The sequence below is a fragment of the Oncorhynchus mykiss genome, chromosome 3 (genome assembly GCF_057628025.1).
Source record: "Oncorhynchus mykiss isolate SJ-2025 chromosome 3, ASM5762802v1, whole genome shotgun sequence".
Taxonomy (NCBI): domain Eukaryota; kingdom Metazoa; phylum Chordata; class Actinopteri; order Salmoniformes; family Salmonidae; genus Oncorhynchus; species Oncorhynchus mykiss.
In genome coordinates this window covers 56,010,043-56,021,902 of record NC_143024.1, presented here as the reverse complement: position 1 = coordinate 56,021,902, position 11,860 = coordinate 56,010,043, and the positions used below count along the sequence as shown (strand labels likewise).

Genomic DNA, 11,860 nt, shown 5'->3' with positions numbered 1-11,860 from the left:
TCGAGGGAAGTTTATAATTGCAAGATCAACTGATTCCTTTGTATCTCCAACTCCACTTTTTAATAGGCAATGAGTAGGAGGGGGCATGTTTCCCCTCTATTAGGAGGGGGCATGTTTCCTAATGAGGTCCTTTTCAGCCTTTAGAAAATGCGCGAACCCCCTGCCGGCAGACATGGAAATCCGGGAACTATTTAATCCTCGAGATGTGTCACTGTGAGTGTCACACAGTCCAGAGATTACAGGTGACAGGTAGTGCACACCCGACGGTTCCCACAAGCACTTTATTTTGAACTAGGCACTTTTGAACTAGGCACCGATGTCTGAACAACAACTTATTTCGTGCAGCAGGCTACACGTTTTCTCCTGCCGGGTGAACACAGCTTGTTGAATCAAATTGAAAAGTAAGATTAAAAAAATGGAAGATATATTATTTGACTTGGATCAAGATGGCACTACAGACTTTGCCTTCTGGGGCCAGATGGACCCTAACTTCCAGTTCCAGGCCCAGTTGGACACTCTCCTCTTTGACTGCACCGCGGTCACGGGCCAGCTTTCGCCCTGGTCCTCGTTCGGTGGCCAGTCCATGTTCCCTGACGCACAGATGACCTTCACCGACCTGGACTCGCAGTCTCCCGGCCTTGGAGCCAGTGCTGAAGTGGACAGCTCCTCTGTGGACGAGCCCCACGAGATGAGCAAGCGCAGGCAGCGGCGGTTCGTGCCCCATCATCCGTACAAGATCCAGCGACACGCCGCTAACATCCGGGAGAGGAAGAGGATGCTGAGTATCAATTCTGCGTTCGAAGAGCTAAGGTGCCACGTGCCAACATTTCCCTACGAGAAGCGCCTGTCTAAGATTGATACACTGAGATTGGCCATTGCCTACATTGCCCTCCTGAGAGAGATACTGATTTCCGGCTGCGACCCCAAGTCGTACGTGGACGAATGCATGAAGAATGGTTACAAGAATCAAACCAATGCCATTTGGAACACAAGCGGTGAGCAGATAATACAAATTGCCTAATAACCGATATATAGAACCATTTTTAGATTATGCAATGAGATTACAGTCATACACAATTTGATTCGTTGCTTGTACAATTACATTTTGAATCTCTTCCATTCAAAGATTGAACGGCTAAATAGAAACGGGTGCAATAGATCCTACAGAAGGCCTAAACTAGCCCAAACTTACCTACAACATGAGAAAACATAGCCAAACGTCTGTCAATTTAAAATGATGTGTTTGCTGAAATTGTCTCATTTGTTCATTCAACTAGAAAGTAGTATTTGGCCATCTTTCCTCAACAACAAGGCTGTGGAGCTAATTACACACACAGTGCTTTTAACATACAAAGTACATGTTCATTTATACAGCAGTTAATAATCAACATGCCCTCACCTGGGATTTGAACTCACAAACGGTTGGTTCACAGCATTCCAATCTTCCTGCTATGCCACCATATCTGTGTCAGTAACAGCTTTCACCTTTATCGCTCAACTTTGCACTTCAAAGTAGACCTCACACTCAAGGAAAACTGTTAAGGAGTAACATTAAAATAGAGTAATATGCCCCACCGATATCAGATAACTATACAAACTAAACGGAAATGGCCGAAATAAGTCAATCAAATCAAAGTAAATCAAATAGCCAGATCAATAACTGACACAGACACGATGACATAGCAGGAAGATTGGAATGCCACGAAGCAAGAATGTGCAAGAATATGTTGAATAATGGTACTGTATAAATGAACATGCACAATGTCAACGAGTGTCATATATGTCACGCTAAAAACATTGTATGTTAACAGCACTGTGTATGTGTTACCAGTTGCACAGCCTTTTTTAGTTACGCACAAATAATAATTTCTAGTTGAATGAACATAAGTTATGAGACAAGTTGAGCAAACACATAATTTTAAATTAATTGAATTGATGCCTACATTTTCTCAAGTTGGAGCTAAGTTTGGGCCAAGATTTCTTTGGGTCCAGGTAACATTTGGTCCGAAAAGGAATAATTATTATTTTAAGTGTGGGACTGAAGAAACTCCAGCAATATGTCCACCCACTATACATGGATGGAATTACAGTAAATGTATACTTTACTATACTTGGAATTATAGTTTTACAACCAATACTATATGCATGGCCCATATGTTTTGTGACTTCAAATTGGGTCTGGGACAGTACCAAACCCAATTCACGAAATTGCAAACAACACACAGGATAAACCCAAGGAAGGATGACGTATCCTACCAAGTGTTTAAAATCACATTAGCACAAGGAGAGGGAGAGCATATGCTAATAGTTGACAGCCAACTCCAAAGCTCATTGGCTCTGAATTGAGTTTGTGTCACTTAAACAGCTTGCTTTGTTTGTTTGTTGTGTGTCTCTCCCCCAACCGGCTGTCTTTTTCTTTGGCGTGGGTGCACAAAAGCTCCCCTTTGCCAGAGCACAAGTATTGTCACTGCACTCAATGGTTGCCTATTTACTTTAGGGGCTTCACTTCAACCATTCGGAGGGGGCATTGAGGAGTGAGTGTACCCCTTTGCTCAGACCTGCGACTTGTTGAACGATCATTAAAATGTATTTAAAGCCTCATGTTTGCCTTGCTTTTGTCCCCCCTGTCTCACTCTAGATCTGACAGCCCGGCTCTCCTGGATAAAGTGGGATTAACTCAGGATGGAGCAACCCAAGTACGTTGGACATGGGGCTGCTGGCGGGGGATTTATAACCCCCTTCTGTCTTTGTTTCAATGGCAACATCACATCAGGGGCTGAGTGACATCTGCAGACGTCTTATCAGTTCATGCACCTTTCTCTGCAGCTAGCCACTCCCCTCACAGCCTTTAATATTTGAATGTGGTAATATTCGATTGGTAATGGAGTGGCAGTGTTTTTCTGGAGTTGCCTGTTGTTTTACAGGGGATGGGAGACCGGGGCCAGACTTAAGCCCATGGGGATGGCATTTCTCAGAGGGGACAGAAGCAGCCTGGCATGGGACTGAACGAACCTTGGTCAAACTATTTTTTCTGAGTGTAATACTGAAGTGCCGTGTGTTCATTTGAAACCATTAGCTGTTGTTCATTGTGTGTGACACCCACATTTTCCGTAAGTTCATTTAACCTAATTAATTAATGTATTTATTTCATTTGTTTATTTATTTATTAATCATCGAAGAAGAAAAAAATGTTGTTATTATTATAATTATTTATTTAACTGTTTTCATTTTGATGTGGCGAGCTGTTTAAACTGTATCTTTAATCAATTGACAATCATACATGATTTATTATGTTGTCAAATGGAACGTTTTGATATTCATGATACTTATTATGAATATATGTTGTTTTTGTAGTGTCTGTGAGTATATTGCGGTGAAACTGTAAGGACTGGTGAATGGATGTGTACTCAATGTCAAAATCAGGGAATTTCTAACACACTGGCCGTGTGCGAATGCCCATACTTGCATCCTAAATAGTAGGCCATTTGAGCAGTGGTGTAGAGGTGCCTGTAGAAGTGGGTATACTCTAATTTTGTCCAAAATTTCCCAAACGGCCCGCCGGGCGAAGGGAAGGGACCCTGTGTGAAAATTTCTAATGATAAACAGTGACTTGTACTCTGAATGGCCTAAAATGAAAATTCCCATATTGTGCAAGTAGGCTAATACAGTAGTAGGCCTACTACTGAAATAGATAAATTAGACTTTCATCAGTCAGAAGTTCACAGGTTTCAGATTTCCCACATTTGTTTCAGGTTTTCACACTCAAATCACACTTTTAATAGAATAACAAGAAAATTGGGGCCCCCTGGGTGGCGCAGCGGTCTAAGGCACTGCATCGCAATGCTAGAGGCGTTACTGCAGATCCGGGTTTGAACCCGGGCTGTGTCATAGCCGGCCGCGATCGGGAGACCCATGCACAATTGTCCCAGTGTCGTCTGGGTTAGGGGCGGGTTTGTTCGGCTGGGATGTCCTTGTCCCATCGTGCTCTAGTGACTCCATGTGGCGGCCGGGTGCATGCACGCTGACTTTGGTCGCCAGCTGTACAGCGTTTCCTCCGACACATTGTTGCGGCTGGCTTCCGGATTAAGCGAGCATGTGTCAAGAAGCAGTGTGGATTGGCTGGGTCGTGCAACTCCGTACAGGAGTTGCAGCAATGGTACAATACTGTAACTACCAATTGGATATCATGATATTGGGGTAAAAAGTACAATTTATTATTATTTTTATGTTCTAAGTCCACAAAAATTCTTAAACCACATAAGGAGACCACTTTTGAGGTCTGGAAAAAATGTCATACACTTAGATTTTTGAGTGAACCTACACTTTAATTCAACTGTGCAGGCAAATAATCATGATATCATTCTGCAAGGTAGGCATAGGCTACTTTGTAGCTAGTTAACATTTACAGTGCATTCGGAAAGTATTCAGACCACTTGACTTTTTCCACATTTTGTTACGATTCAGCCTTATTCTAAAATTGATTAAATAGTTTCACCCTCATCAATCTACACACAATACCACATAATGAAAAAGCAAAAACAGGTTTCTAGAAATTTTAGCAAATCTATATTTAAAAAAAAAAATGAAATATGACATTTACAGAAGTATTCAGACCCTTTACTCAGTACCTTGTTGAAGGGTCTGTATTCAGTACCTTGTATTCAGACCCTTTACACAGTACCTTTGGCAGCGATCACAGCCTCGAGTCTTCTTGGGTATGATGCTACAAGCTTGGCACACTTGTATTTGGGGAGTTTCTCCCATTCTTCTCTGCAGATCCTCTGAAGCTCTGTAAGGTTGGATGGGGAGCGTCGCTGCACAGCTATTTTCAGGTCTTTCCAGATCTCTCTCTTCGATCAGGTTCAAGTCTGGGCTCTGGTTGGGCCACTCAAGGACATTCAGAGGCTTTTATTGGTCAAATACACATATTTACCAGATGTTGTTGCAGGTGTGCCAAATGCTTGTGTTCCTAGCTCCAACAGTGCAGTAGTATCTAACAATTCACAACAATACACACAAATCTAAAAGTAAAATAATGGAATTAAGAAATATTTCAAATTAGATTGAGCAATGTCGGAGTGGCATTGACTAAAATACAGTGAAATAGAATACAGTATAGACATAATAGTAAAGCAGTATGTAAACATTATTTAAACATTATTAAAGTGACTAGTGCTCCCTTATTAAAGTGGCCAGCGATTCCAAGTCTATGTATATAAGGCAGCAGCCTCTAAGGTGCAGGGTTGCGTAACCGGGTGGAAGCTGGCTAGTGATGGCTATTTAACAGTCTTAACAGACAGGTAGTTTTCCCCCGGTGATGCATTTGGCAGACCACACCACCCTCTGGAGAGCCCTGCGGTTGCGAGCAGGGCAGTTGCAGTACCAGGCAGTGATAGAGCCCAACAGGATGCTCTCAATTGTGAATCTGTAAAAGTTTTAGGGTTTTAGGGGCCAAGACAAATTTCTTCAGCCTCGTGAGGTTGAAGAGGCGCTGTTGCGTAGGTGGACCATTTCAGATCCACAGTGATATGTATGCCGAGGAACTTGAAGCTCTCCACCTTCTCCACTGCGGTCCCATCGATGTGGATAGGGGCATGCTCCATCTGCTGTTTCCTGAAGTCCACGATAAGCTCCTTTGTTTTGTTGACGTAGTGTGAGAGTTTTTTTCCTGGAATCAGTGTGATGGCGATTGCATTGTCTGTGGATCTATTGGGACGGTAGGCATATTGAAGTGGGTCTAGGCTGTCAAGTAAGGTAGAGAATCCTTAGGGTCATTGTCCTGTTGGAAGGTGAACCTTTACACCAGTCTGCGGTCCTGAGCGCTCTGGAGCAGGTTTTTTATCAACGATCTGTCTGTACTTTTCTCCATTCATCTTTCCCTTGATCCTGCCTAGTCTCCCTGTCTCTGACGCCGATAAACATCCCCACAGCATGATTCTGTCACTACCGTTGTTCACCGTAGGAGTGGTGCAAGGTTTCATCCAGATGTGATGCTTGGCATTCAGGCCAAAGAGTTCAATCTTGGTTTCATCAGACCAGAGAATCTTTTTTCTCCTGGTCTGAGAGTCCTTTAGGTGCCTTTTGGCAAACTCCAAGCGGGCTCTCATGTGCCTTTTACTGAGAAGTTGCTTCTGTTTGGCCACTCTGCCATAAAGGCCTGAATGATGGAGTGCTGCAGAGATGGTTGTCCTTCTGGAAGATTCTCCCATCTCCACAGAGGTAATCTAGAACTCTGTCAAAGTGACCATTAGGTTCTTGATCCCCTCCCTGACCAAGGCCCTTCTCCCCTGATTGCTCAGTTTGGCCGGGCAGCCAGCTCTAGGCAGAGTCTTGGTGGTTCCAAACTTCTTCCATTTAAGAATGATGGAGGCCACTGTGTTCTTGGGGACATTCAATGCTGCAGACATTTTTTGGTATCCTTCCCCATATCTGTGCCTCGACACAATCAAACTCATGGCTTTGTTTTTGCTCTGACATCAACTATGGGACCTTAGATAGACAGGCATGTGCCTTTCCAAATCATGTCCAGTCAATTGAATTTACCATAGATGGACTCAAATCAAGTTGTTGAAACATCTCATGGATGATCAATAGAAACATTATGCACCTGAGCTCAATTTCAAGTATCATAGCAAAGAGTCTGAAACCTTATGTTTATGTGATATTTCTGTTTTTTTTGTTTTCATATATTTGCAAAAACTTCTAAAAACCTGTTTTCACTTTGTCATTATGGGGTATTGTGTGTAGATTGATGAGATTTGTTATTTATTCAATCAATTTTAGAATAAATCTGCAACGTAACAGAATGTGGAAAAAGTCAAGTGGTCTGAATACTTTCTGAATGTACTATAATTGAGAAGGTTTTTGGGAAATCCGTTCCATCTACCACAAGACGGCTAGGCCTATCATTAGCAACACTAAACCTGGACATTTTACTTCATATTATGAGGCATGTCTTACCTGGCTTCAAAATAGCCTATAGCCAAAATCCCACCCTAGAAACATGGAGGTAATTATTTTATAAAGATATGCTTTCTCCTGTTATATTGGTTTTCAAATCAACTTTATTTAATTGTCCAGCAGCCAAAGGCATTATCCTTGTAATATTAGCAACCCATGATAGTTGTTGCATCTTTAGATCTCCTCTCTTGCTACATTTCTAACAGATATGTCCATCTCTGTCCATGAAACCTCTTTCATGTGCGGTGCACATTTTAGAACTGTGTTTTCCCGCAAATTGCATTTTGGAACATTTGCGCATAGGCTGCTGTGTGCACACTGCTGCGCTTAAAATGTGAAGAAATAATACACTGAACAAAAATAGAAATGCAACATGTAAAGTGTTGGTCCCATGTTTCATGAGCTGAAATAAAAGATCCCATACATTTTACATACGCACAAAAAGCTTATTTCTCTCAAATGTTCTGCACAAATTTATTTTACAGCCCTGTTAGTGAGCATTTCTCCTTTGCCAAGATAATCCATCCACTTGACAGGTGTGGCATATCAAGAAGCTGATTAAAAGCATGATCATTACACCGGTGCACCAAGTGTTGGAGACAATAAAAGGCCATTAAAATGTGCCGTTTTGTCACACAACACAATGCCACAGATGTCTCAAGTTTTGAGGGAACATGCAAATGGCATGCTGACTGCAGGAATGTCCACCAGAGCTGTTGCCATATAATTGAATGTTCATTTCTCTACCATAAGCCGCCTCCAACGTTGTTTCAGAGAATTTGGCAGTACGTCCAACCGGCCTCACAACCGCAGACCCCTTTTAACTACACCAGCCTAGAACCTCCACATCCGGCTTCTTGACCTGAGGGATCGTCTGAGACCAGCCAACCAGACAGCTGATGTAACTGTGGGTTTGCACAACTGATGAATTTCTGCACAAACTATCAGAAACCATTTCAGGGAAGCTCATCTGCATGCTCGTTGTCCTCACCAGGGTCTTGACCTGACTGTAGGTTGGCATCGTAACCGACTTCAGTGGGAAAATGCTAACCTTTGATGGCCACTGACACGCAAGAGGAGTGTGGTCTTCATGGATGAATCACAGTTTCAACTGTATCACATTGTGTGTGCGAGCAGTTTGCTGATGTCAACGTTGTGAACAGAGTGCCCCATGTTGGTGGTGGGATTATGGTATGGGCAGGCATAAGCTACGGACAATGAACACAAATGCATTTTATCGATGGCAATTTCCATTTACAGCGATGCCGTGACATGATCTTGAGGCCCATTGTCGTGCCATTCATCCGCCGCCATCACCTCATGTTTTAACATGATAATAAACGTCCCAAGTTTTTCTGTGCAACAGCCTTTTTGATTTGAACATTTGAAAAGTTTTCGTATGTGTACTAGTTTATTTGATATAATTTATATATGTTACACCACTTTGGTTTCACTAATAAATATGTTGAAATGGAACCAAACGATCTGTTTCTGTCTTCAGTCCTTTATAAATAGGATAGATGGGCAATATGGGCTATGGTATAGCTTGAATATGATAGTCTGCCTATAACCAGCCTGAGTGGGCATCTAACTCCATTCCTCCTTGATAGAGTGTTTAGTTTAATTAATCAAATTGGAAATGAGATATATCAGACTGGTTAAGGCTATGCATGTCGGTTAAATTCAGAAAAATCCACCCGCACTCAGTCCTGCCCCACCTATGCAGCCAGTCAACAGCCGCTACTGCGTTGTAGACATGGCATAGTGCATACTTTTGACTAAATAGTATGTGCTGAATAGTATGTGATGTATAAATAGTATTCATCTGGGGGTGATTAGGAGTTTGAAACAAAGGTGGAATGAAGTCAGCCATCCTGTGTGTGTGTGTGTGTGTTGACATATAAAGTACACTGCACATCTGAGCCTCTGTGTATGTTTGACCGTGCATGCGTGCACGCGCGTGTGTCACTGAGTGTACTCCGTATTTCTTTTGGCTCCCGAAGCCCTGTTCGTGACATTGAATCCACAGCTGTGGTGTCCCGCAGCATTTGGTTTAGCCATTTCCCTTACGGTTAAGAGCTGTACTCAGGGGACTCCTAAATCTGTTTCCACTTAGCTGGCCCTATTCACTCGAACCAGCGGAGCAAGGCCTCACTGACATTGTCCATGTGTCACTGTCACTGTGTCACTGTCACTGTGACTGTAGATGACTTTCAATGTCATCATGTAACTTATGGATGTCATGGTAGTCACTTTGTACTCACTACTTAGTCAGAGATGTAGTTAACAGAGACAGATAAGAGATATTCAACAGCCAATTTCAGTCCAACCCCCCCAAAAAATGTTAAAAGTCTCCAAACTTATGATCTTATTTACATCATGATGTGTTCTAATTCCATCCAAGTTAATAACAAATATATTGCTAAATTAATATAGTACAAAATCATTGTTTATGCACATATTTCTATTGAGAGGTGGCTGTCCCAAACCCTGACTCCGAAACGTCATGTTTGAAAATAAAGCAATTCATGATTTTTATATTTTTTAACACTATCATTTCAATAGAACATCTTGAGTTGTTCTATAATTTTTTTGAAAGATACTGATCGAATTAGTAGTTTTGTTAATTTTTAAATATCTTTTAATTTTTAAATGCAGTCCCAGCTTTAACGTCACTACCGAAACACAAACATTAAAAGACTATAGAATGAAATGCATTTAAGGCCCTGTGCAGTCAAAATGATTTTTGTATCATATTGTACAAGAGCTGATGAAACTGGCACTGTAAAAGTGTGAACAAATTTGATCAGTGTCATTTCCTGATAGTTGCTGTTTGAAAATACAATCTACTAACAATGTTGCTAGGGATGTAAATCTTCACCCTATTCAAATGTTTAAAATACAAGTGCATCGATCCGTGGGAGCCCAAACGATCCAAGTGTAGCTTGAATCGGTCCAAAAATAATATCATTTTTATTTCCATCCGAAGAAAATATCTCTAATCTTTTTCTCCTTTAATAGCCTATCAAACTAAGCATGTACATGCAAAGAGCGCAGCTGCTCGCGACACCTTCAGCTTTCAAATGCTTGTAAAATGGCAATCGCAATTTCAAATTATAGGCTCTATTATTTGGGTGACAAGCAATGTCCTTTTCTAGGTCATTGTTACCAAATACACTGAAGAAAATATTGTTTTACCCATAGAGTTGTGCAGTCTATCAGAGGGGACACAACTCACATCTTTCTGATTACACATCTAACTGCTGATTGGAACTTTGATTGCCAAGAACACAATAAGAAATAGTCTTGGTAGTTTTGCTGCATTCAAATTCACAAGCGTCCTCTAGTGGCCTCATGGGTGGAATGTTTTAACATTTTTCATAATTTCATATTTCATAAACATATATATTTTTAAACCGTCAATCTGGTGTTTCAATGTCAAATGTTTTGTTATATTTCAGTCTTCTGTGATGTACAGTTGCAGTCGGAAGTTTACATACACTTAGATTGGAGTCATTAAAACTTGTTTTTCAACCACACCACACATTTCTTGTTAACAAACTATATTTTTCGCAAGTTGGTTAGGACATCTACTTTGTGCACGACGCAAGTCATTTTTCCAACAATTGTTTACAGACAGATTATTTAATTTATAATTCACTGTATCACAATTCCAGTGGGTCAGAGGTTTACATACACTAAGTTGACTGTGCCTATAAACAGCTTGGAAAATTCCAGAAAGTTATGTAAGGCTTTAGAAGCTTCTGAAAGGCTAACTGACATAATTTGAGTCAATTGGAGGTGTACCTTTGGACGTACTTTAAGGCCTACCTTCAAACTCAGTGCCTCTTTGCTTGACATCATGGGAAAATCAAAAGAAATCAGCATAGACCTCCCCCCAAAATTTTGAGACCTCCACAGTCTGGTTCATCCTTGGGGGCAATTGCCAAACACCTGAAGGTACCACGTTCATCTGTACAAACAATAGTACGCAAGTGAAAACACCATGGGACCACACAGCCGTCATACCGCTCAGGAAGGAGACGCGTTCTGTCTCCTAGAGATGAACGTACTTTGGTGCGAGAAGTGCAAATCAATCCCAGAACAACAGCAAAGGCCCTTGTGAAGATGTTGGAGGAAACAGGTACAAAAGTTCCATATCCACAGTAAAACGAGTCCTATATCGACATAACATGAAAGGCCGCTCAGCAAGAAAGAAGCCACTGCTCCAAAACCGCAATAAAAAGCCAGACTACGGTTTGCAACTGAACATGGGGACAAAGATCGTACTTTTTGGAGAAATGTTCTCTGGTCTGATGAAACAAAAATAGAACTGTTTGGCCATAATGACCATCGTTATGTATGGAGGAAAAAGGGGGAGGTTTGTAAGTCGAAGAACCCCATCCCACCCGTGAAGCACGGGGGTGGCAGCATTATGTTGTGGGGTTGCGGTGCTGTAGGAGGGACTGGTGTACTTCACAAAATAATGGCATCATGAGGGAAGGAAAATGATGTGGATATATTGAAGCAACATCTCAAGACATCAGCCAGGAAGTTAAAGCTTGGTCGCAAATGGGTATTCCAAATGGACAATGACCCAACCATACTTCCAAAGTTGTGGAAAAATGGCTTAAGGACAACAAAGTCAAGGTATTGGAGTGACCATCACAAAGCCCTGACTTAATCCCATAGAAAATGTGTGCAAGCAAGGAGGCCGACAAACCTGACTCAGTTACACCAGCTCTGTCAGGAGGAATGGGCCAAAATTCATCCAACTTATTGTGGGAAGCTTGTGGAAGGCTACCCAAAACGTTTGACCCAAGTTAGACAATTTAAAGGCAATGCTACCAAACTAAATAAAGTATATTTGGGTACAAAAATAAAATCCAAATTAAAACAA

At 41.6% G+C, this 11,860-nt stretch overlaps 1 protein-coding gene across 1 annotated transcript; it reads left to right on the top strand.

Annotated features, from left to right (window-relative positions):
- The first annotated feature begins 219 nt into the window (after positions 1-219).
- Positions 220-4,427, top strand: LOC110519999 (uncharacterized). The gene is made up of 2 exons (XM_021596941.3): positions 220-995; positions 2,639-4,427. Exons 1-2 carry the CDS (start codon positions 416-418, stop codon positions 2,674-2,676), a joined length of 618 nt encoding a protein of 205 aa, XP_021452616.1. The 5' UTR covers positions 220-415; the 3' UTR covers positions 2,677-4,427.
- The last annotated feature ends 7,433 nt before the right edge of the window (positions 4,428-11,860 follow it).

Coding starts and splice junctions, on each gene's coding strand:
- LOC110519999 (XM_021596941.3), top strand. CDS start 416: ATGGAAGATATATTATTTGACTTGGATCAAGATGGCACTACAGACTTT. Junction 996..2,638: donor TGCCATTTGGAACACAAGCG/GTGAGCAGATAA, acceptor GTCTCACTCTAG/ATCTGACAGCCCGGCTCTCC.